This window comes from Entelurus aequoreus, linkage group LG03, assembly GCF_033978785.1.
Source record: "Entelurus aequoreus isolate RoL-2023_Sb linkage group LG03, RoL_Eaeq_v1.1, whole genome shotgun sequence".
In the NCBI taxonomy this organism is placed as follows: Eukaryota; Metazoa; Chordata; class Actinopteri; order Syngnathiformes; family Syngnathidae; genus Entelurus; species Entelurus aequoreus.
Window position 1 is genome coordinate 73,144,390 of NC_084733.1, and position 27,406 is coordinate 73,171,795.

At 39.6% G+C, this 27,406-nt stretch overlaps 1 protein-coding gene across 4 annotated transcripts in view; it reads right to left on the minus strand.

The window, feature by feature from the left end:
• Nucleotides 1-25,247, minus strand: part of LOC133646849 (lactadherin-like) — a 46,976-nt gene extending 21,729 nt beyond the window's left edge. For 2 of the 4 annotated variants that reach the window (XM_062042692.1, XM_062042691.1), the window contains exons 1-4: nucleotides 25,064-25,247; nucleotides 5,688-5,810; nucleotides 5,428-5,559; nucleotides 1,572-1,604 (exon numbers count right to left, since the gene is read on the minus strand). In XM_062042692.1, coding sequence (XP_061898676.1) covers nucleotides 1,572-1,604; nucleotides 5,428-5,559; nucleotides 5,688-5,810; nucleotides 25,064-25,136 — 361 coding nt within the window. In that variant the 5' untranslated portion in view covers nucleotides 25,137-25,247. The remainder of the gene's footprint in view (nucleotides 1-1,571; nucleotides 1,605-5,427; nucleotides 5,560-5,687; nucleotides 5,811-25,063) is intronic. The other 2 variants (XM_062042695.1, XM_062042694.1) reach the window with 1 other exon arrangement.
• Nucleotides 25,248-27,406: the final 2,159 nt, after the last annotated feature.

Consider the following 27,406-nt stretch of genomic DNA (forward strand, 5'->3'; position numbering starts at 1 on the left):
GAGAGACAAAGCAGGAGCTGTCTGCCAGGAGCCCACGCACAAACACTCATGAGATGGCACTTAAAGTGTCACAACACAATGAGGACACGAGAAGGATGAGGGGCCCCTCTGCTCATGTACACAAGGTTGTGCTCAAATTAATGACACTGATGGTTCCCCCTGTCTAATAACAAGAGAACTCCAACGAGGTGAAATATGTGCTTTTTCTGTCTGAGATTTATTATAAAAAGGGAGGTTTCTCCCATCGCTAGTTAAGGGGAGTACACACAAAATAATAAAACTAATTTCCAGGATTTTTTCAGAATGCGTGGGGAAGATTTGGGTGTAGATATGAACGCAGGCGAACGCATGAGGTGAGCATCTATGAAGGTGTTCAGTTTAGAGCTGAGCAATATTACGATTGATAGTTGAATGGAGGTTTTAGAAGTACCGTATTTTCTGGACCATAGGGCGCACTGGATTATAAGGCGCACTGCCGATGAGCGGGTCTAGTCAGGTCTATTTTCATACAAAAGGCGCAATAACGCATTGAACGGTTCATATTATTTGTTTATTTTTTTAAATGGAAAACACTTCCCTGTGGTCAACATAACATTTAATGGCGGTTCTTTGGTCAAAATGTTGTATAAATTATGTTTTACAGACCATCTTCAAGCCGCTTTCTGACAGTCGCTTGAGGATGCGCCGTTTTGTGGGCGGTCTTATTTACGTGGCTCCCCTTCGGCAGCGTCATCTCCGTCATCTTTGTTGTAGCGTGCAAGGACGGGAGTGGAAGAAGTGTCAAAAAATGGAGCTAACTGTTTTAATGACAATCAGACCTTACTTTAATCAATAACGGAGCAGCATCTCCTCATCCGTGGCTCACTTGTGCAATAACACCGGAAATGTGTCCTGTGAAAAACCGTCCGACCGGAACCCTCTAATAACTAAAGTTCCTTGGGTGGATAATCAAACTCACTACACCGATATGTTTTAGCGCTTTCATGGTGAGTTTACTGACAGACATAAGTAAGAACTTTACGCTACTTTATATTAAAAATGGCAACAGCAGAGGATGAATGTCCCATAACAAGAAGATAAAGAAAAAGAAAAAGCTTATTGACGACGGTGTCGGCACAGACTACAATGGCGGACGCGCGTGAATTTTCAGGACTTATGCAGATCCCAAATACAGATCAGCAGGTACCAGAAGGTAAGAAAAGTTGCTTTTGCATAATATTGCGAAACAAAACCCCAGATATGTCCTACCTCATACACACACCATAATAATACTCTTATGATGACGCACAGTACAATCCATTAAGCGGTGCGGCTTCACAACCAAAATGATTCCGTACATTAGGCGCACCGGGTTATAAGGCGCACTGTCGAGTTCTGAGAAATGTAAAGGATATTAAGTGCACTTTGTAGTCCAAAAAATACGGTAGTCTTAGTCTTCAAGCGGCACATTGGGCTTCTGTGTGCAAGCAAGAGAGCAGATCTAGATATTAAAGAGCCACGATGCAACAGGAAACTCACACACTCGCTCATGCACACACACACTCTCTCTTTAGGTTCATTGCTATGGTTACCTTTTCTTGAGCTTAAATCTGCCCCATCGACACCTACAAGGAGGAAAAGGGTAAAACACAACAAGTCCCATTTAGTGCCACGTATTGCATCCTTAGCATCAATTCTGCAGCATGTCAAGCAAACAGAAATCTGCCTGTGCGTGTGGGTTAGGGATCGATTATCGGTGCAGATATTTGGCATTATGAAGTATATCAGTATGGGCCTTTTTTTTTTTTCTTTACAACTACAAAATAACTACATCAGCAGTTACAATAAATTCACATACGACGCCTGTATTTAGTATTTAAAAATAATAAAACATTGTGAAGTAGATAGTAATAACCACTTCTCAAGCACCAGCAGATTAGCACTGCATGAGAAAAGTTCCCTTTTCGTTAAAGCCCCTCTTAAAAAAATAAATAAAATAAAATAAAAATTAAGAATAAAAAATGTTCTTATTGTCAATAATTCTCCCAAAATATGTTTTGATATTGTGTGAATGTGATTGTGAATGGTTGTCTGTCTAATCTGTGCTGGTCGTGCGATGAATTGGCGACTTGTCCACAGTGTAGTGGGATAGGCTGCAGCGCCCCCGCGATCCCGAAAGTGACAAGTTGTAGAAAAATGGATGGATGGATGTGATATTTGAGTTGTTGTGAGAATTAGTCTCCGGTCAGCTCAGCTGCTTTCATGCCCCCTTTCTCCTCTGCATGCCGGTCCAAACTTTAAATTTCTGCTAGGAAATTCAGCTTATGTCCTTTCCTGGAGTCTTCCCGGTCCCGTTTTATTTGTTTTAGCTACTGCAGCGATCGAGTCACTGGACAAGCCTCTGACCGCAACACTCGGAGTGTGGGCTCAATAAAGGACCACCGCAAGTTCCATGTTCCGTGATTCAATCAAATAACAGATGCAGATGAACATAGAAAATATATTTCTGCCAAAAATCCAAACTTTGTGTAAATTGACAAATATGAGACTTATTAAATAAGTAAAGAAGAGCAGGCAGCAGCTCACACATTCTCATACTTCCCATAACATCCAGGAGTGAGCTTAAAAATGTCTCATCTGTAAGCTGAGCAAAGGAGCCGAGAATTGGCTTTATTTAAAGGTTCGCAATATTTCAGGGTTCCTCACGAGGAAACCTTCCAATGTATTAAATCCATAAATGCTATAAAACTGTATAACATTAAGTAGATGGTGAGATATTGTGATGTAGAGAGATCCCATATTTTTACCAATTTTCCAGGAGATTTCCCTTATTTTGAAGTACAAATGTCGATGCTCCTAAATTAACCACACTTTAGTGCTGCATAACATGTCAAGTCAAGTCAAGTCAAGTCAACTTTATTTATATAGCACATTTTCAACAACTTTTTAGATTGCACCAAAGTGCTTTACAGGTTAAAAAAGCATGGAGCAAACAAAAAAAAAAAAAAAAAAAAAAACAACAACAAAAAAAAAACAACTAAGCAAAACAAAAAAAACAAACAAAGAACATAAACAATGAGTGTGCTAAACAAGATAATGCAAATGCAATACGGTAAAAGGGGTCGAATAAAAAGTTTTTAAAAATTTGCAGAATAAAAAAAATAAAAATAAATAAAAGTGCTACAAATTGAAAAATACAACTAAAGCGAAGGGGTGGGAGGGGGGGGGACTAGAAATGGTGGCCTAGTGGGCGGACTCAGCTCGGGTCAAAGGCCAGCGAGAAGAGGTAGGTCTTAAGGAGGGTTTTGAAGACCCCCAGGCTCCGGGCTGACCTAATGTGGAGGGGAAGGCTGTTCCAGAGCTTAGGGGCGGCAACGGAAAAGGCTCTGTCCCCTCTGGTCTTTAGCCTGGATCTGGGGACCGCCAAAAGCATTTGGTCAGCTGACCTCAAGGCTCTAGACGAGGTATGGTGATGCAGCAGCTCGGTCAAGTATTGTGGGGCCAGACCATTTAGGGATTTAAAAACAATTAAAAGTAATTTAAAATCAATGCGGTGACGGACAGGGAGCCAGTGGAGTGAGGCCAGCACTGGGGTGATGTGCTCACGTTTTTTGGTACTGGTGAGGAGACGGGCAGCCGCGTTTTGCACAAGCTGCAAACGGCGGAGTGATGCCTGTCGCTACTGGTCCGACGTTTCCGAAAAAAATGTTAGAACAAAACAACATGAAGCTCTGTCCAGCTGTTTACTGACGTATACCACTCATGTTAAGCTAACTTTTACTGCAAATTAATCCATCCATTTTCTACCGCTTGTCCATCTTGGAGTCGTGGCTGCATTCGCGCGGAAGGCGGAGTACAGTCACGGGGGGAACATGCAAACTCCTCAAAGAAAGACCCCGAGCCCGGGAATCGAACCCAGGACCCTCTTAGTGAGGCACCGGCACTAACCACTTTTTCACTGTGCTGCCCCTGCAATTGAATATCGACTACAAATAACGGTTATCCACCTCCTTGACTACTACTAATCGGTATCAGCATCAGCCCTGGAAAAACCATATCGGTCGATCTCTATGTGTGTGTGCATCTTGGAGACATTCAGAGGGAGTGCAGCGCATGTTGCTACCGGTGTGGCAGGGTGACCCTGAAATAACCAAGCTGGTGACATGTAAATGTAGCGCAGGGTGAACGAGATAAAGATCTAAAAAGGGACTCTTATATTGAAATGTTTCACACAGGAACGTACAAAGACAGTCACCACTTTTATTTTTTGTGCTGACTGGTTCATTTACTTATAACAGTGACAATGCAATTTTGGTACAGTGATGGCCGAACACAATCCACCCTTCCAATTAACCGGAAGGTCCACGAGGCGATGAATCATAGTTTTCGACAATGACAAAAGATGCGTTGTTATTTTGGATTTTGGAATCCGATAGTTTTGTTGGAAGCAGATAACAGAGTTGGCATTGTTGTTTTTGGAAGGAGATGACAAAAGCTCTATTCCAAAAGGTATTCCAAAGTGTGGCACGGGGGTTATTTGCGGCTATTTTACCAAAATAGCACATTCTAAAACTCTAAATTCTGAAAATAAAGAATATAAAAAAATAGCGTAACAAAAAAAAGTTACAATGTTGACTCTAATAACACAAAGTTGCCATGCAGGCTGTTTTCTTTTTAATGATCCAAAAGCAATGTCATGAAATATTTGTGTTTTTGCCATTCTTTAAATAAAAGGGCATAAAACAAACAAAAAAGCATAACAAAATTCTAACATTTTATAATCGACGGATAGCTCGGAAGTTGATCTAGATCTAAAATGGAAAAAAATGTCTGACATTTTTTAAACACTTTTGGATGCCCAATTATTTTAATGGGATATTTTTTTTTTTTTTTTTTTTTAACAGTCATTGCTCAAAAAATAATCTATTAGAATCAATGTTAGCAATTATTGACCTTTTTAAGGCTTCAATTACTTCACATCGAATAGTCCATTCTGAATTTTTTTGGGGGGAGAAATATTGCATATTTTGTGTTTAAGCCATAAAAAACAGGGTTTTCAAAAAAATTGCATAAAACCTAAAAAAACATATTTCATATCGACAGACGTGAAGTTGATCTAGAGATGTAAGCGTTAAATAAAAATGTGAGCCTTAAATAAAAAATGAATATATCACTTATATTTAACATTTTTATGACTGAGATCCTTCCAGGTCCCCGGGACCAAACTTGAGGGGAGCCCTAAAGGTAAAAAAAAAATCTATATATTTTATTAGTTTTGAAAATGAAAAATATTGGATTTTTCAGTGTGAAAAAGTTTGGACACCTCTGTTCTATTCAATTTACAAGTACCAGGGATGTCAGGGATTTCATGAATCTCCTGGGTAAAAAGAAAAAAGAAAAAAGGAGGGTCTGCGGTGTCTTTGTGAAGGTTAGGGTGCACAAACTCACTGTTCTGGCAGTGGACGCCCTCAAATCCCGGCTGGCACTTGCAGACATACTCGCTGAAAACGTCGCCGCGGCGGGAGTGGCCCGTCGCGCTGCACACACCATCGTTCTTGCACGGGTTGGGTTTGCAGGGACCTTTTGAAAAAGAAGAAATAAACTAATTAAAAAATTAATTACTTTTTGTTTTGTAAATGAACTGGTCAAATATTGATAAAGACATCATCAGATTGTGTAGGTGGACCCTGGGCTGTTTTTGGGCTCACCTGTCTCCATCTCATTGCACGTCTCTCCAGTGAAGCCATCGGGGCAGATGCAAATGAAGGGATCTCCTTCTCTGGTCACGCAAGTTCCACCATTAGAGCAAATATTCACTTTACAGCTATCACCTAGAGGGAAAGAGGGAAGGTTTGGGGTTACCAAGTGACTCTTGTAGGGAGAGTCTAACGGTCTTGCCCAGATAATGAAATCAGTTAATTAAGATTAAATACTATCCACAAAGTGCTTCAAGGAGATTAGCATTTTTTATTGTTGGGTAGATGGGGAGAAAACAAAATTTTCTAGCTGTATTTGGCTCTTTCAAATGTACATTAGTCCCTTGTAAAAACTAAACTAACTGATAGGGATGAACCTGTCAGCCTGCTTTATTACCTGGCAGCAGCAAGCAGAGGGCACAGTTAAGGCTTAAGATAGCTAAACAGGAAGTGATAGAAGGCTGCTGCAGGAACTATGAGGAAAAATTGTTGCAAATAGGGTGTGTAACAGACGATTATCAGGGTCCTTTACGTACATTGGTTTTAAGGTCACAGTTGATCGCTAACCATGACTACCAGTACCACTAGCTGCACTGTAATGGACTGTATTTATTTACGGAGTATACATGCGACTACGTCGCGGGGCACTTCCTGTCCCTTAACGTGTACCGTACCAAAAACATTTCATTACAAATTACCCCCTGGCTGTAGCTGCTAAATGCATATACAGATCAAGTTATTTTAGGCAGATACAAGTTATCACTTAGGCACAAAAGGTGTCAACTCAAAGTCCGGGGTCAAACCTGGCCCAACACCCATTTTGTGTGGCCCGCGAAAGCCTGGTACTATTTTATTTCTTACTAAATGTATTGTTGTTTCTGTCCAAAAATACATGTACCGCATGCAATTGTACATCTTTTAAACGCTCATATTACGATAGGGAAGAGATTCATATGGCCCCATTCCTGGGTGGATCTCACATGAGAAGAAGGTGGGTTGGTTAATAATTTTGCAGTGCAGTCTTCTGAAAATGATGGACAGCGCTACACTACATAGCAACGGACACTTTGGTCAAAGTTGGAATTGCCACACAACACATTTAAGGTATTCAACACTAATGCCGTCTGGCGGCTAAAGTGGATAACGCACCTCCCCAATTGGGTATGTTTCATGAATGGGTCCTTCTGAATCCTCTCATAAGGCAACAAATCATACATTTCAACTATTTTTTGTTAAAATTAAAATAAATACTTCATGTCTGCCTGACCTATGATTTTACAGCAAGTTACACATCAAATTGTACACTGTGAAGATGACCATAGATTTACTGTAAAGATGACAACAGATTTTTTTGGTAAAATTACAGCGAATAAGCTGTGTTTTTACCATGAAAAAATATGGTGCCGTTTTTTCCATTTATAGTAATACAACGTAAAAACAACCATATATATTATGGAAACAAAACTGGCAGCTCAGTTGCCAAAAATTAACTGTTAAAAAGAAAAAAGAAAAAGTGTACTGTTTTTCCATTTACAGCAATATACTGCACAAAAAAAAACCTGTACATTTTACAGTAAAACTTTGGCAACTGAGCTACGAGTTGCTAAAATAAACTGTGGTACAGCTATTCAATATGTCGTTGTGGCTTGTGCAGCCCTTTGAGACACTCGTGATTTAGGGCTATATAAGTAAACATTGATTGATTGATTGAATATACAATAGTATGCTGTAGAAAACACTGGGCTATAAAAAAAAAACATTTATATACACAATTATTTATTTTTTTACAGTGTACGTACAAAACAATCATATAGGCAATTGTGTAATGACATCATGACACAAATCCTTATATATTTGAATTGGGTTGAGTTTTTCCTTGCCCTTATGTGGGATCTGAACCGAGGATGTCGTTGTGGCTTGTGCAGCCCTTTGAGACACTTGTGATTTAGGGCTATATAAATAAATATTGATTGATTGGTTGATTGAATTAATTCACTGTTCCAAGCAGCCCGCAACTGCAATATTGCCCTCAATGAAAACAAATTTGACACCCCTGCTTTAGCATTTTGAAACAGATGTTTTTATCAGCTGGATTTATTCTTATCAATCTGCTTTTTTGGCATCTTGTGATATTTAAAAGAATAACCTGATGTTACTCCTCTACTAGTGGATCATCAGGTCAATGCTCCTGCTGCGTTGAAGAGTAGAGAAGAGACAAAATGTCACAGGTAGAACAGCTGAGTAAATCCAGCACACATTGTCACTGTAAACACAGCAAACACCAATGCTGGATGCTTCCAGGGGCTTCGGCGCTGCCTGAACGCGACCATCTGGCAGCAAGCCGCTCACGTGCTTCTCAGCAGGCAGCGTGTGACTTGGCACTTACTAAGTTATCAGACAGCTTTCAAAAGTGACAAAAGTGTTTGGGAAAACAGCAGAGTTCAGATTCAGTGCTAATCATTTTTTTCACCTCGTCTATTGAGACTGGAACTATACAGAGGAAGTACAGGAAGTGGGAGCTTGAATCACGCAGGCTCAGGCCAAGTTAACAATTACCATTTAGATCATTGTTATTGAGGTTTGGCCCACAAGCATAAAATTGATGGTTTGAGTTGCAGTGTCTGCAAAACTTGCTAAAATGAGCCGTGGCCTCGTTTTCTCACAGCTTTAGCCCCCACAACTTAAAGAAAACACCGCAGAAGTATGTATTTATTTGTAGAAACAGGTTTAAGAGTTGTGTCGTTCTCACTCCTGAATATTATAGTGTTTTCTCGACACACACACACACTTGCATATTCAATAGTACATATTACTTACAAAAAGTTAGGGATATTCGTTTTTTAGGGTGACATTTCAGGACAAACCTGAAATGCACTAAAACCTTTACACGTGATCGAGGCTTCAGACAGGATGTTTTTAGGTGTCAGTCAGCAGGTTGCAAAATAATTACAGTCGACACTCACCAAATCGTACTTCGAAGTTTGCGGCTTCACTATCGCAGATTTTTTTAAAGCATATTGCGTGTATTTTTGGACTTTATTTATCATTTTTAGGCATAGACATGGCTAAATCAACTACAGATATCAATACAGATAGCACTAGATGAGACCAAACCAATCATGCTCTTCAGTATTGTGACCACTGATTGGTTCCGTCCGTCCGTCCGTCCGCCTCCCTCCCTCCATCCATCCATCCATCCATCCATCAATTTTCCGCCGCTTATCAGTGTCTGGGTCGCAGAGGCAGCAGTCTAAGCAAAGATGCCCAGACTTCCCTGTCCCTGGCTACCTCCTCTAGTTCCACAGGGGAATCTGGGACACACCGAGGTGTTCCCAAGCCAGCTGTGAGACATAGTCCCTCCAACGTGGTTCAGCCTCAGGCTGGATTAAACAAGTGTAAATGTGACTATGTGGGTGTTATATCTTGGCGAAAGGGCTCTAATAAAACATTTTTAGAAGGTCCTGAACGGTTTTTTATGCTCCAACTATTAAAATATACGATTCATTATTAATAATTCTGACTTTGCGTAGAGACGCGCTAATAAATCAGCCACAGATCAGTATCAGCCGATTTCTGTGAAAAAGTACGCAATTGGCGAATACTGATTAATGCCTGTCAATGCTCATCACAAAAGCAGATCCCCTCTAATTGGCACTGTATTTATAGTTGCCGCCTGACAGAACATACTGTGTATGTTCATAACAAGTGTGGAGCCACTCCCCTAAGTTAATAATCTTCACCTCCATTGCGGAAAAAAAAAGGATCACTTGAGAACGAGGCTAAACATGTTACACACCATCCAGGAGCAGACAAGAAGGCATGATAATCGCTAAACTAGCTGATAAACTAGCTTCAAAAAACACAAGAAATAAGTGTTTAGCTATCTTTTAGAAGTCTAGATGGAGACATACCATGTTACATCAGAAAGTATTTGGTTATGAACATAAAACACACAAGTAAATGGTAAATTGGTTATACTTGTATAGCGCTTTTCTACCTTCAAGGTACTCAAAGCGCTTTGACACTATTTCCCCATTCACACACTAGAGTAGATTAAGTAGATTAATAAGAGTCCGGAGAGAGGATAATATAATGCCAACGGATGACTGGTATCTGTGTTGCGACCAGTATTACACGTAAAGCAGATATATTTTACTTAATCCATAAATCGTAGTGTCATTACCAAGAGTAGTATCAGTATATGATTGATAAAACACAACATTTTTCTGCCGTTTTTGTAAATGTTTCACAACTCCGGGAATAAGTCCCTTGACATCGGAGGACTTTGCAGTAGTAGTTGTTCCTTTTATTTGGTTATTGTGTACTATTGACATTGTTTTGTTCAACCAATTGCATGTAATGTAACTAGTTTAAATATTGTGATGATATTGTTACAATACTGCACTCACCATAAATTACTAAAAACATTTGCAATTAATACTGTACTTGCTATCGGTATCGGCTGATCTCGCTCATGGATGATCGTATTGGAATCAGCAGTATTAAACCCTAAGCATCTCCAACTAGAATATACATTTTTATTTTTCACAGAAAAGGCATACGCTTTGACAATTAGAATAGTGTTCTGTGCAAAAAGTAATGAAACATTGACCAGTATTTTAGATTCATACTGAAACTTCCCCAAAAGCCAGATCTCCCTAAATGTTATGTCTACAGTGGTACCTTAACTTGTGAGTATTTTGAGATAAGAGCTCTCTCTTGGCTTTAAGTTGCGAACATAAATTTGGGTTACAAGCCACCCCATCGCCGGTTTCACTAGTGACCGTCTACAGCCCACAGCCAGAGATCGGCACAATCCTGCCCTCCGACCACCGAAACTGAGAAAGTGAGTGCAAAGATGAGCGCTGAATAAGAAAAACAAACCCGATAAAAGTATGACCAAAAAAGGCAGCCTGAATGCAGCACAGTCAGTCTGCATCGCTTCAAAACATAATCCAATCTCTGCATGAAAACAACATCTTAACTGTAGACATTTGTCCATGAAAATATGCAGAAACTGCCGGATGGTGTGCCCGGCACGTTTCAGTTCTTTCGGTCTTCTGACTCTACATACTGGACAATCGATCATTACTCATGCTCACTGGGGCTTACACAGACATACATACTGGATGCTAAGGGATCGGTACCATTCACATTTGAACCAATATGGTACAAATTCTCGGTACCGGTACTCAACGGTACCAAATTTCTGTACTTTATTTTTGTGTTAATTTTTTTATTGTTTATGATAATAAAATCAGATTTCTTATTGCAACATAAAAACATTAGCTGATTATGTCTGTCCAGTAGTTATATATTGTTTCATTTCTTTATAACATTTCTGAGTCTCAATTACAGTTGCAAGTCCAAGACATTATATGGCAGTAGTGTATATATTGTGTTGGCGAGTCAGTTCAGTCTTTGAGGTCTAGTCTTATGTTGCGCCCTAAAACGTGTTAAAAGTATTGTACTTATTACGCACAAGGTATTTGATTGTAACGTGCATCTTAGTTGTAGTTTTCATTAACAAATTAGGAGGCGCTGAAATCACCATGTAACATTGTTAAAGGTAATCAGTTGTATGTCAATAGCAAAGTCCATGTTTTTTAGCATCAAGCTAGTGCAATTTTGGAAAAGTGAAGCCTTACTTGGATTACGTTGGAGAGTTTTGAGTAAATTTCTTTGTTGGCATTGAAAATTGCAGACCAGTTGCACTCTCAGTACTGCTGGAATGATCGCCAAGCGCAAAGAGGCAACCGAGCGTGACGTCACGTCCAACCCAGGTATTTTAAAATGGCACAGTTGGATTTTACATGAATCGGCGGGATTCAGGTGATGCCAAAAAAGTACCCATCCCTACCGGTTGCTGCCAACTCTGACCTCTCCAGACCGTCACTCAAAGACATCTGTGTGCAATGTACTTATTAACAACTACAAATTATTTAAATTAATTTCAATGAGAGGCGCTGGTTTGAGTGTTTTGAGCTAAGCGCTCGGTCGTGGAACCAATTAAGCTCTTAAATTGACTGTACTATAGTGTAATTACCAGCACACAGCAGACCGCACTGCGGCAGTAGTGAACGAGATAATCTAATTACAAATGGACACGCAGTAATTAGCCGGTTGACTTGGCAATTCTATTTAATTCTGATGTGTAAAATAAGGTGCTGTCAAAAACATGGGTTGATTTAATTAATGGTGATCCATTTAGATGAACAGCCAGACAAGGCTATTTGAGGCAATAGACTGCACCTCCAATTGGATATTTTGTCTTATCAGCGCTGTAACCTTCAAGCTGTTTTTGTCCCAACTGTTGCACCACAAGCACACCCTTATCCCAAACCCTCGTTTCCTGCTAAAGTGGCAATATTGAGAGAAATAAATAAGTCATAAAAGCCCATATGGATTTCATGAAGGATTCGTGACGCATCAGTCAAGGCGGCCAGCCACGAGACGGTGGTCAAAGCCAACTGGAAAATCAGAGTTGTGATGCCAGTGATGGTTTAAAAGGAAGTAAACAAGATAACTGACACAGGAAAAGTATTTGACCTCCTAGCATACGAGATTCTGAACTTAACTTCAGTATTGTGTTTTAGTTACTTCCACCTGAAGAAATAAAGGATGAATGTTGTCCTACAAATTCTAAGTTAAACATGGCGGTTTTAAAAACAACCTCACCCAGAGCCTTGGTTGATTTTAATCGCAGTGACAGATTGGAAAGTTATGAGAGGTTGTGTTTGGCAGAACAAGTCATTCCCACAGGGCATTGTGCTCTCCTCCCTCACACTGAGTCACGGTCTAGGTCTTGGCCCGGCGCAAGATTTGGCACAATTTAATACTGTAGGCATGAGTGAACTCGGAAGTCATATGATACAGAGGAAGAAGCGTTGGGATGCCAGGTCTATGGAGAGTTGACAGCTATAAGAGCTGCTCCTGGAAATACTTTCTGCAAGATTTTTAAGATGCGTCTGAGGAACGTTTGTCCTTTTGTGAGTGCAAGGGGGAACTTGGACCCGCTAAAAATCTACAGTTCTAGTTCACCTACACCAAACACATCCAAGCCTTTATGGAACTTGCTTTGTGCACTGTGAACAAAAAGTGTGAATCAAGATTCAAGCGCCTAGACCTGAAAAGGTTGTAGTTCAAACCTAAAGTTAATGGGTTAATCGGGGCAACAGTAGCTCAGTCTATCCTGGCCTTTTGGTTATAGGTTCAAAAAGGTATAACACTGTGTTGGTTAAAAGGTATGCAATACTTCCAGTCCACATAGTATGGCGTCATAACTGTGCGAAAATCCTCTAGCATAGAAAACGCACTCGGCTCGGAGTCTGTTTGCGCTAGCAATGTGTTTTTCTGCGTGCGCGTGACAATCCACCCTTTTGGCACTTAGGATTGGCACTGAATTAAGGCTGCAGCTAACGATTATTTTTCTATCGATTATTCTATAGATTATTTTTTTCGATTAAACGGTTAATCTATAGATTGTTTTTTCCATTAATCTATAGCTTATTTTTCCTTTTACCGATTATTTTTTTATTCAAAATGAAGATGAAAAAATAAATGTAGGCCCGTTTTTTCAAAAGGCATGGCTTTTATTTACAAAAAAAAAGAAGTATGGCCACTCAGTCAACATTGACAACAACATGACTAAATATTCTGTAACAATGTAAACATTTAAAACTTTTAACATTTAACAAAATTAAAAGTAGCTTATTTGCTTTTCAATGTGCAAATATAAAAGTCAACATCCAGTGCAAATTTTAATATTCTGCAATAGTATAAGCATTTCAAAAGTAAAAGTATTGCTTATTTTGCTTTAAAATGTGCAAAAATAAAGATAAACATCCAATACAAAAAAGTGCAAAACGAAATATTCTGTAACAACAGTGTAAACATTTCAACAAAAGTGAAAGTATTGCTTATTTGCTGAAATGTGCAAAAATAAAGATAAACATCCAATACAAAAAAGTGCCAATCTAAATATTCTGGAGCACTGTAAACATTAAGTATTGCTTTTAAAATGTGCAAAATAAACATCCAGTCCAACACAGTACACAATAACCAATTCTACTCATTCCAGTGAGTGACTAACAGTTGTAATGAAGAAAGGTTAGCATGTGTACATGCTCTGGTTCTTTTCTTGTTTACAATATTCCCAGCAGCTGAAAATAGGCGCTCAAAAGGGGTCGATGTGGCTGGAACTGAGAGGTAATTAGCCTTCACCTCAAGCCAGGACTGCGAGTGAGCTGAGCTGCAGTTTATATTTCTAGAAGGTCAACGGGCTCATAGTGATGTTACTAGTAGTTGACTGGGAGGTGTTTATTATCATTTGGGGAGAGTCCGCTGCCTGATGCTCACCTGCTAAACACCTATCTGCTCCACGCTGAAGCGCTGACTACATGCGCTCTGAATACGCACTGCTGATTGGCTGATAATGCTTTCTGTGTACCAATCAGATGGTTGTGTGGGTGGGACAATGCTGCGTGCTGAGACAGGGGCAGACGGAGCAAAGCAGCTTGTTAACACTTTAGCTTTAGCTTAGAAACTTGTTCGGTACACCCCTGTACCGAACCGAAAGCCCCGTACCGAAACGGTTCAATACAAAACACGTACCGTTACACCCCTAGCAGATACAAATGACACATTCATGTTTTTGTGTAATGATGACAACGTGTGCTCACGCGGACGATTGACTAGTTGATGGTTTTCTTTTCAAATGTTCGTTCATAGCCGTTGTGCTGCTACGATAGGCCATTTCCGCTCGACACAGTGTGCATACAACAACATTATTAGGCCGTTTATTGAAATACTCCCACACTTTTGACCACTTTTGGCATGCTTTTCCCCCCTCGCTCGCAACGCTCGCATCGTCTGCTTTGCGCTTCGCCATGACGGTAATGTGACGTAAATATGAGACGCGTCGACGCACAAAAACGGCGTCGACGTATTTACGTAACCGATGACGTCGACTACGTCGACGCGTCGTTTCAGCCTTACACTGAATACCACTCCCCTCCATTTAAATGGTAAATGGGTTATACTTTTATAGCGCTTTTCTACCTTCAAGGTACTCAAAGCGCTTTGACACTATTTCCACATTCACACACACGTTCACACACTGATGGCGGGAGCTGCCATGCAAGGCCCTAACCACGACCTATCAGGAGCAAGGGTGAAGTGTCTTGCTCAAGGACACAACGGATGTGACGAGGTTGGTAGTAGGTGGGGATCAAACCAGGAACCCTCAGGTTGCTGGCACGGCCACTCTCCCAACCGCGCCATGCGCTCTTTAAACGACTAATCTCTTTTAGGCAGAGCCAATCCGAGGGAACCTGTTGTGTGTCCCTTCTTTAGATTACATACCCCAATATTAGCATATATTATCATTTAATATACATGTTTTACACAACAACCTATTAAACAATTAACCTTTAACAACTTAATGTGATCCCAGATGCGGAAGGACAGGAGGAGGCAGTGTGCAGGTAAAAAGTATTTCATTTGTGACAAAACAAAATGCAAGTGCAGCTAGTAAAAAGCACTGAAGCATAAAGAAAACATACACCGTAAGGCTAGTCAGTGTACTGACCTCTGAAAGACTAACACGTTCTGTCTGTAGCACAAACAAATGAACAGCATACACACACACACACGAAACAGCACGGCGTCCACAAAGCATAATATTCCGACATTGGAAGGTCGCGCCAGCTGAACGAAATAGAGCAAATCATAATGGTAAACAGGTGCAATAGACAGGAGAAAAAGTTGCTGCAGTTGAACACACAAAACAGGAAGAGCAACCAAAAGCGCTAGACAATAGGCCCTTTTCCACCGGTTCCTGGAACTAGAGGTTCTAGAAGAGTGTAGTTTGTGTTTTCACCGCATTTCACAGTTCATGTAGTTTATACAAATCAGGCTGATGACGTATGGAGTAGAGCTTTAGTATATTTCTACATTGATATCATGCAAATAAACAGACAATATTATGTCACAGTCCACAGTCCCCACATATGCGGTCCCTTCCCAGGTTTCTCGTTGTTCCCATTGGGTTGAGTTTTTTGCCCTGATGTGGGATCTTAGCCGAGGATGTCGCCATGGCTTGTGCAGCCCTTTGAGATAATTGTAATTAAGGGCTATATAAATAAAATTTGATTTATTTATTGATTGATTACTTGTTGCTGGAAAAACGAACTGCGTTGTGTAAAAACAATTTTCCAAACATTGGTTAAAACGCCAAAGAATCATCTAAATATTGTAATGACGTGACTCGAGCCGTTATCAAAGGTTTATCAGCCTTCAATGGAAGTCGTTAGAATTTGACTACTGTAGGCCATAGTGACGCAAAAATAAAGAAGACACAAACAGAAACGTCTTACGCCGTGAATTTTTAATTCAACAGATGTGGGAAACTGCTGTTCTCCAAATTCTCCGCCCTTTCTCAGCCTCCCAGCCAATCAACACGCAGCACACATGTAAACAAGCTGCACGTAATGATGCCTTGAAGGCCATGGGAAACCACAACATCTATTAAACATTGAATAAACTACATGTGGAACATAACATAACATAGGATCAAGTACTTTACAATATAATCAAAACAAAAAAATATTAAAAACATGAAATGCTATTCAAAATATTTTATTTTTAAGATACAAATTAAGGTAATTTTAAAAGTTTGCAAGTGCCCTGTTTTTAATGAATACTTAGGCCTACTGCGCTACCGTATTTTTAATGTTGGCTATTATAGTGGTACTTGGAGAGCCAAGTATTTTCTAAAGAGGTACTCAGTGAAAAATGTTTGAGAACCACTGCTGTAAACTTCAGTTCCCTTGGATTGGCTCTGACCAGGAAACAGTAGGCATGTAAAGTGACCTATCAGAAGGGAGGAGAGTTGTTGGGCCGCCTCTAAGTGCCAAAAAACATAAATGCCCCAGACGTGGAGAAAGACACATCGCTAGTGCAAACAAAGTCTGCGTGCAAGCAAAAAGACAGTGTGGTTTTTACACGCAGGGATTTTGGCACTGTTTTGTTACCGTAAGTCAATGAAAAAAATATTAAAGCAGTTTTATACAATAGGTTTGTGAGATATGCACCAAAGCGTAATTAGGGCCTACAAAATGTAATTTGATTGATACTGTTCCAACCGTAGTAAGTTACACTAAAAGATCCAGCGGCAAAAAGAGATTGTGGAATACGCGTGTTCACGGAAGGATCCTAAGGCCATGTATGGTTGCTGCACGCGTCGGTGTTGTTACATCACAACTTGCATGCTGAGGCCTCAACACTATGCCCTCTGCTCAGTCATGCACAAACTTGCATGCTGGAGATCCTGGCAAGGAGCCTGTGCTATTCTCTTTTTCAAAAAAAAAAAAAAAAAGAGGGCGAGGAACACGATTCAGTCCAGTAACCATTACCTGCCTTTTATTAAAATCGAAACATCTGCGAGGCATCAAGCAGGAGTGAATGAGCATACAAGGAGAGCCTCAAGTAACCCCAGCCGGGCCATTAGCAGGCTCAGCAGGGCTCCAGATGCAGGTGAGCTTTGTGTAATCTGTAAGCGCTACTGCACAACCATCTGCTGCAGCTCTAAAAGAAAAAAGAAAACATGAGACCGAGCTGCTAAAAATACACTCGGGGCGCCACGCATCATCAACAAAACAAGCTTTGCTGTGAAGCGCTGTCACTGAATGCAATTGAGGCCAGGATGGTGCCACAACATCTCTTCTCTACAGTTACATCCATTCTGTCACTGCATCCGGCGAGGACCGTAAATTATTCAACATGGCAGACTAGACATTAATTAAGAGGCCTAAATTAGACTATATTCCTTTGAAACACTGATTAAGGAAGCCATTTTAAATTCTAGCAGGGGTGGATCCCTCTCTTTTTCTGATAACGGTTTCCCTAGTGAAGATAATTATGATAATTGAGATTTTTTATCACAGATTAAAGATGACTTGGAATGACTCATTTAAACATGTTCTCACAAACACAGCATTTGTGTTTATGTATGGATGGGTAATACAGATTATTGGTTGGAGTCATAGGAAATACAAGAAATCCTCTCATGTAATTAAACCTTATCAACTTTAGTCGCATTCAATACATATCTGATTTATATCCACATAGCAAAGAGGCCTGGGCCGGATTTGAAAAAACAAACAAAACAAAAAAACAGAATTGTACCGTCCACATTGACATGAACAAATCTGATACAGGTCACATGTGGGGGGAAAAATCTAAATTGACCTGTAGTGTGAAGGCCTAAAACTATAGTCTGACTTGTTTTGGAATGAAATACATCAAGGCTTCTGCTGTGACATCACCCAATGAATACACTGAAATTGAGAGACAAGAAAACAAAATTCAACCCTTACAGTATCATTTGGTTTTATGGCTTCTAATTAGGGCTGGGCGATATATCGATATACTCGATATATCGCGGGTTTGTCTCTGTGCGATTCTCTGTGCAGTTGCTTTTAGCTGCAGGCATTACACTAGAGGCTCTTCTCACTCTTTCTAGTCTCTCCTTCTCACAGAGCCTACTGAAATGATTTTTTTTATTTAAATGGGGATAGCAGATCCATTCTATGTGTCATACTTGATCATTTCGCGATATTGCCATATTTTTGCTGAAAGGATTTAGTAGAGAACAACGATGATAAAGTTCGCAACTTTTGGTCGCTGATAAAAAAAAGCCTTGCCCCTACCGGAAGTAGCGTGACGTCACAAGCTGGAGTGCTGCTCACATTTCCCTATTGTTTACACCAGCAGCGAGAGAGATTCGGACCGAGAAAGCGAGGATTACCCCATTAATTTGAGCGAGGATGAAAGATTTGTGGATGAGGAGAGTGAGAGTGAAGGACTATAGTGCAGTGCAGGGCGTATCTTTTTTCGCTCTGACCGTAACTTAGGTACAAGGGTTCATTGGATTCCACACTTTCTCCTTTTTCAATTGTGGATCACGGATTTGTATTTTAAACCACCTCGGATACTATATCCTCTTGAAAATGAGAGTCGAGAACGCGAAATGGACATTCACAGTGACTTTTATCTCCACGACAATACATTGGCGAAACACTTTAGCTACGGAGCTAACGTGATAGCATCGGGCTCAAATGCAGATATAAACAAAAGAAATAAACCCCTGACTGGAAGGATAGACAGAAAATCAACAATACTATTAAACCCTGGACATGTAAATACACAGCTTGGCGAAGATTAACAATGCTGTTGCAAACGACGCCATTGAAGCTAACTTAGCAACCGGACCTCACAGAGCTATGATAAAAACATTAGCGCTCCACCTACGACAGCCAGCCCTCATTTGCTCATCAACACCCGTGCTCACCTGCGTTCCAGCGATCGACGGAAGGACGAAGGACTTCACCCGATCATCCGTGCGGTCGGCGGCTAGCGTCGGCTAGCGCGTCTGCTATCCAAGTAGGTCCTCCTGACAATCTTGCACTTTCTGTTTTGAAATTACATGAATGTTTGTGCCACTGCTTAATAACTGTTTAATTAATAAATACAGTTTTGGTCAATTGACTTAGTTGTGATTTCCCTCTCTGCATGAAAGTTTAAAATGAGCATATATTAATGCAGTATGAACAAGAATGTTTTAATGTAGACACATAGAATCATCACACTGCTGTGATTATATGTATCAAGTGTTCATTCAAGATTAGGGCAAAATATAGAGATATATATCGTGTATCGCGATATGGCCTAAAAATATCGAGATATTTAAAAAAAGCCATATCGCCCGGCCCTGCTTCTAATGCTGATGCACCAAATTCCTTGTGTGTTTTGCACAGCAAAGAAAAATCCATAAATTAGCCGCACTGTTTTATCATTTGCAGGGTATACAAAGTGTAGGAAAAAAGTAGCGGCTTACAGTCCGGGATTTGCGTATTTGTCATTTTTGTTTTTTTATTGTTTTATTTCATTTTGTTTTACTTTTGTTACTCAATGTAAAATCTGTACCACAACCACAAAATGTGTCCATTGTAAGATAAATAAACTCTAACCTATCCTATCCGTCAGGAGTTTTACCGAAGTTTATCATTAATACAGGTAATTGTTACATGGCTAGTACGGGGACAGTATATGTCTGTCATTTTAAATTGAAGTTTGATTTAATAAGTTGTTGTTTGTGTGCAAACCTTGTTCACACTGCAGGTCAATTTCGATTTTTTTTGCCCATATGTGACCTGAATCTGATTTTTTCATGTCAATGTGAACAGTGCAATTCCGAATTTTTGAATTCTGGCCCAGGCCACATTCGTATGTGGGTATAAATCAGATATGTATCAAATGCGACTGCAGTCTGAACGCATCTGACCAATACGTCATCAAATAGTAATGAGAGTCATAATTCTTTGCCAAAATGGACAGTTTCTAAATAAATAGTAGAACTCACGTAAATGTTCCACCAGTCCTGCCGCCGACTGCTCGCCCACACGCAAATGCGAGAGACAAAATGCTTGCCCTTTTCTTTCCTAATTTTCAATGTGCAATAATTTGGTTAAAAAAAATGTTGACTTTGAATGCACAAAATCCTTGAAATTGCCACAAATGCGCAGGAGTAAGACCAACTAGAATTAAAGCCATATTTACTTCCGTAAACCCTGCAGCACTTGTGACGTCATGTGGGTCAGTTTGCATTCACATAAGACATAAGATTTTTTTTTGTTGTAATGTATAGACTTCAAAGAAATCCAAATTTGGACATCCTACCCTGCAGTGTGAATACAGCCTAAGATTTAACACAATCAAAACAAGACTCCGCAGAAACAAGATTGGAGATCACTGATCTAGACCACCACTCATACACAAGGAAACCGTGGAGTACATCAAACATACAACCAGGACGTCAAAATGGAAACACACCACATCAAATATAGTTCTCATTAAGACGAAACTGAGGTGATCCTACATTACCTATTTACACGTTTTAGTCAACATACAGTACAAGAAGTCATGGCTGACCACCAGCCAGGCGTCAGGTTATATTCAGCCTGGGCTCACTTTGAATACCTTATGAGGTCTTGTTGGTGGAAATGAACAACTCAACAAAGAAGACCATTTTCCATCCCAGTTAGATAAACTGCTGCTTTTTAGTCAGCAACAGCTTACACCTTATAAACATTTTTTAGCACAGCACAGCCACAACAAGTCTCACTCTCTAATAGAGTTGGAAAGGCTCCAATGAGCTGTAGGAGGTTCACTGACATGTCTGTGTTGGCTTTAGTCTAAAATATGACTTAACGCTGAGGTCAGTCGTTGTGACCGCACCTACTCTCCATGCCCCTGTGAAACTTTGTACGACTGTAGGGACAAATGGTTCAAGACAAATATTTAAATACTGCATCATTGTGTACAGTAAATGTGAAGCTGCTACCATCAAGCTGCTGTTTTATCATAAACCTCCCTAAATGGTGAGCCACATTTTCCTCCATGCTTTTGGGACACTATACTTTTTTTTTCTTCACAAAAATTCCACCAGGCCTTGCCCTGCAAGAACATGCTTACAAAGCATCAGCATATTAACACCATACCCACAGTCCGTGAATCATTGTGGTAGCAGCATCATTCTTTGGACTTTTTTTTCTCCAGCCAGAACAAATTTGGCCATAAACATTTCAGATGTCCACTAGAAAACAGTATTTTTACTTGCATGACAGTCACTATGTTTCCATGCACTAAATTAATCTGATTTCTCAAATAGTTTGTTTTTTTGTATTTTCACACCTATATGTGAAATCTAAGTGTCCATGCACACTTTCTAATGCGACTATTGGTCATACACCGTGTGCCTTCTGTACACTAGGGGGTGCTTATTTTGTCGGATAAATGTTTTGGCTTTTCTGGTTGACTTATGATGTCACACGAGGCATCTGTGGCTAAAGTCACAAAAGTTTAGCTCTGTTGTAGCTGATGTCCATTGTAATATTGGCACAGATTACAAATATTGCGTCTTTAATGGTTATGCTGATGTTAAATCGCAGACAGCATCAAGAAATTATTTTAGATAGCGCTACGAACGTGACGGGACTACCAAGAACGTATCGGAGCGGATGCAGGTTCTTGGCAAAAGAAAGACCGGCGACAGGGTTTTTTCAAAGGAATTTTCGGACGAAGAATCGTGGAAACAAAACTTTTGAATGTCTCGGAGTTCCTTCATGAGACTCTGCGGATTGATGGAAGGAGTTTTAAATCCGAAGTAAAATACTGTTCGTGCCCCGACTGATACTGTTCCAGATGAAGGTTGCTATTGTTTTGGACTATCTTGCCAGTTGTGTGGAAAAGAGTTATTGTTAATCAGTTTGAAGTGCACACATGCAGTGTGAAGGTTTGTGTACACTTTATTCTTTGCCTTGTAAAATACCTGCTTCATTCTCTTTAATCTCATTCATATTTCGTTCGGGAGTTCGAATTAAGCCGGCATTCTACATTTCTTTCTTGAATAAATCTGCCTTTTTTTTTTTAACTATCGATGCACTTTATATTGAGCAAATAAACAAATAAACAGCCTCTTCTTCATTACAATTGTTGCCTATGTTTTTATTGAATGGTATCTGCTTCCGGGTTATATCCCGCGCATTGAGACTGGCGCATGCGCAATACAAAAAGGTCCCCTTCGGCGGCACACACCCCTTCGAGAGATCTGGTTTCCAACCGCATTATCCAGGTGTGTTAGTCCGACTTTTCAAAAACCTAAAACGATCGGATTAAGGTGTTTCCATGGGTTGTAGGATGCCTATTTAGAGCTGAACTATCCCCAAGAGGGACAAGCGGTAGGAAATGGACGGATGGATATTTGAGAAATTGGACTAATTTAGTGCATGGACCAAACTGACTGACACAACATAACATCAAAATGCACAAACGAATGGCTTCACCAGAGGAAAATACAGGTTTCAAAAAGAGCTAAAGCCAATTGAAAATCAGTGAGGTGAACTAAAGGAGACCAGTTCACAAAAGATGCCCTTGCAATTGGACACATTTGGAGTATAAGACTACTGCCCAAAAAAAGAATTAAAGCAAAATATGCATCAATGAAGTATTACTTTTTAGTGGCGCAGCATCTATTAAAAAGTGTGCAATCCATTTCAATGGAATTCTACAAGCTTTAAGTCCTATTATTGTTTTATATTGTGTTCCCATTAGAAAGGGGTACAGTTCACATTTACTGGTACATATTCCCGGTACTCAACGATACCAATTTTCGGTAATTTTGTGTGTGTTGATAAATATTGTTTTTGATAACAAAATCTCATTTTTTGTTCCAACATTTAAAAAAGGGTTTATTATAACTCGTGTCCAGTTGTTATATCATGTTTTATTATGAATTTTCCGAGTATCATTTGTAGGTATGACACCAAGTTGCAATTACAGCTCCAAGTCCAAGACGTTAGATGGCAGTAATGTATAGCGATGGTGTGTTGATCATTTCAGTCCTTGCTGTCTCATGTTAAGCCCTACAAAGTGTTGATACTGTAAGTATTGTACTAATTACGCACCAGCTGTTGTAACATGCATTTTAGTTGTAATTTTCAATAACAAATTTGAAGATGTTGAAATTAAAGTTAATATTAGCATGTCAATAGCAAAACCAATGTATATTAGCAACAAGCTAGCACATTTTTGGAAAAGTGGAGCCCTACTTTAGTGAAGTTGGAGCATTTTGAGTAACTTGCTTCGTTGTCATTGAAAATTACAACATTACCTATGGATGGTTTGGTTGGGTCTGCTCTCAGTGCAACTAGAGTGATCGCCAAGTGCTCGAGGGCGTGAAATCATGCGCAATGCAGGTACCTTAACATGGCACTGTCAAATTTTGGGTGAATCAGTATCTGGTTGGACCAGCGGGATTCGGTCGCTGGTCAAAAAAGTACCGGTTTTGGTACTCATCCCCAGTTCCAATTGTTTTCCATTATAAAAACATTGTATTTTAATAGGGGTATGTGGCGACTTGTCCAGGGTTTACCCCGAATACCGTCCGAATGCAGCTGAGATAGGCTCCAGCAACACCCCAACGACCCCGAAAGGGACAAGCGGTAGAAAATGGATGGAGGGATGGATGTTTACTTTCCTTTTCCACTGTAGTACGATGAATGACTAAACTAGAAAAGATGAAAAAAGTACCAAAATCTATGAGTAAATTTGGAGACAAGGGACATTTGAAATGCTGCTCCCGAAATGAGACCAATCATGATCCATACACATTAGACGGGCTCTTCTTATCTTAAAACCCAATTTGACCCCATCATAAGACGTTTATTGTTAATTGCAGGGTTTGTGTGTGTGTGTGTGTGTGTGTGTGTGTGTTGTTTCAAAAGGCAGGGCAGCTTTAGAAAAACAAATTAAAAGTTTTTTTTCCCAAACCTGTTTAGCAAACTTCAGTTATTTCAAAGGCTAAATGAATTGATTCTAAGCTCCTCCAGCAAGCAAAAAATTGCGGGTGAGCAAAAAACCACAAAATAAGCTCCAGAAAATCAGTTTCCCTGGCAATAGGGGAAGCTTCAACCATATTATTCTCCAAAGCCCACATTTTAAAAACGCTTGACGTCTTTTACTTTTATTTTAGCCACATTTGTGTTATTGTTGCTGGATTTTCTTTTTTTTTTTAAATCTGAGGTACAACTAGTGTTCGTTGTTTAAGTGCCTTTTACAAATAACGTTGTTTATTGGATCATGAGTACAAATCTGGAAAACGACGTCACCTGATTTTTTTAATTTGTATTAATATAAAAAACAGTTTCATTCCATGCATATGCTTTCTAAGCGTTGTGCGTGAGGAGGTGGAGGAAAAAGAAGTCAGGAGAGGGAGAGAAAGAAGAATCAGGCCATTTTTCCCTTATATGGTACATCGCCCTACATGTGTTTGGTGCATTCAGGGGACAACAAAACCAAAACGCCAATGGCATGACGTTAACACTGGACAAGAATAATGGCAGGTCATGTGACCCCAAAGGGGCCCACGATAAAAAGGTCAATTTCCCTTAAGTTTAGATTCTAACACAGTATACTACAAAAGATTAAACATGTCACTTATAATGAGACTATTTGTTTTGTTTGTAAAACTCTATTGGTTGATATTGCTTTTTCCGAGCCAAACAATGACCCTCAAACCTCGCATCCACACGCGACCGGAAGCTCACGTTTTTAAATTAGCCGTGTCACTTGAGAGAAAAACTGACAAAATACTGCTACCACTCGACTTTATGACAAACAACGTTAAGAAGAAGGAAGGGATGATGAGTGAAAAGAACACAACAGCAAAAACAACAAACTAGCTTGAGGAGTCATTTTAGTGATTTAAGCGGTATCTAACTATAACAAAAAAACGTGTGTGTGTGTGTGTGGGAGGGATAAGTACTTACCGTTCACCCCGAGCAAGAGTCGAGCCGTGCAAAGTTGCAGCAAAAAGAACAAACATTTTGTTTTGTCCGTCATCTTCCTCTACAATATAGTCAGTTGTTTAACAGTTTTGTGGAAGCGACAACACTTCGCGGTGCTTACTTTACAGGCTGAAGCTCGCGCCTGAGAACTCTGTGAGTAGCAGCCATATAAATAGAGTGAGGCACGTGCATATCAGCGGCCGGCCAATCACGGACCGTCTTTAGGGGCGGCCACGCCTCCAACTACCTCTCTCCTGTTGATGGGGAAAAAATGCTAAAGGGAGCAATATATGTACTGTACAATATACGGTTTTCATATCGATTTTTGGGAGAGGTACTGAAATTCGGGAGTCTCCCAAAAAATTCGTGAGGGTTGGCAAGTATGGTGTACATGCATCGGTGTAATAATAATTTGGGGTGGGTACTTTTTCAAAAAGCAGTTTTTGTCCCCTGCACTTTTTTTTACATCCAAAAATAATGTTACTTTGTGAATGGAGACAAGTCCAACACTAGCGCCAGGCGGAAAAACGGGACGCTCAGGCAACCCCAATGATTGACAGCAGGCAGAAGCTGACCAAAGGTAGTTCCGTTGTTGAATAAGATGTGTGCTAATGGCATTAAAATGCAAATTGCAGCAGAAGTGTTGTGATCCTGTTCTTTTCTTCCAGGGGTTTGATTCAGCAATTCCCTGTTGATTTTGTTATTTCATACAAAAACTAAATTATTAGACAATTTGTGTACTACAACAGTGGTTCTCAAATGGGGGTACGCGTACCCCTGGGGGTACTTGAAGCTTATGCCAAGGGGTACGTGAGATTTTTTTTAAATGTCTGTCAAAAAGAACTGTGAAAAGAAATGCAACAATGCAATATTCAGTATTGACAGCTAGATTTTTTTATGGACATGTTCCATTAATATTGATGTTAGAGATTTCTTTTTTTGTGAAGAAATGTTTAGAATTAAGTTCATGAATCCAGATGGATCTCTATTACAATCCCCAAAGAGGGCACTTTAAGTTGATAATTACTTCTATGTGTAGAAATTTTTATTTATAATTGAATCACTTGTTTATTTTTCAACAAGTTTTTAGTTATTTTTATATCTTTTTTTCCAAATAGTTCAAGAAAGACCACAACAAATTAGCAATATTTTGCACTGTTATACAATTTAATAAATCAGAAACTGATGACATAGTGCTGTATTTTACTTCTTTATCTCTTTTTTCCAACCAAAAATGCTTTGCTCTGATTAGGGGGTACTTGAATTTAAAAAATGTTCACAGGGGGTACATCCCTGAAAAAGGTTGAGAACCACTGTACTACAACACATGCATCTAATCCAGGGATGTCCAAACTTTTTTCACCGTAGTGAAAAGTCAAAGTATGCAGGGGCCATTTTAATATTCTTTTATTTTGTAAAAAAAAAAAAAAAAAAAGGTCTGAAAACTGACATTACATATGTTTAAAGACATAACTTAGTGTCAGCTTTGTGTTACAGGTGACAAATTTTACTATTGATAGTTATTTCATGGGTGTCCAAAGTGCATCCACGGGGCCATTTTCAGCAGCTAGGGTTTTGTTGGCCAGCAACATATTGTTGAAAAAACAGTAAAAATTTGAGAAAAAAAGAGCAGAAATACACAATGTAATGAGATACTAACAAATCACTAACAACTTTAACGACACCCTGCGCGACACCATTGATAGTATAGCATCGCTAAAGCTAATAAAGGCCCCTAAAAGGCGTACCCCTTGGTTTACAGAAGAAACTACACCTCTTAAACTATCATGTAGAAAGCTGGAACGCAAATGGCGCGCGACTAAACTTGAGGTTTTCCATCAAGCATGGAGTGATAGTTTAATAACTTATAAACGCATGCTTACCTTAGCTCAAGCTAATTACTACGCAAATCTCATCCGCCTCAACAAAAACGATCCTTAATATTTGTTCAGTACAGTAGCATCGCTAACCCAACAAAGCACTACTCCCAGTAGCTCCACCCACTCGGCAGATTACATTATGAATTTCTTTAATAAGAAAATTTAACTCATTAGAAAGGACCTCACGAGGACCTCACGAGGTTTCTCATTGTATCCCATTGGGTTGAGTTTTTCCTTGCCCTGATGTGGGATCTGATGTTGTTGTGGCTTGTGCAGCCCTTTGAGACACTTGTGATTTAGGGCTATATAAATAAACTTTGATTAAATGAAACTTTGAAATAATAATATAATACATATATAATGTCTGATTTTATAGCTTTTTTTTTAAAATATGCCAATATCCCAGTATACTATATATATATATATATATATATATATATATATA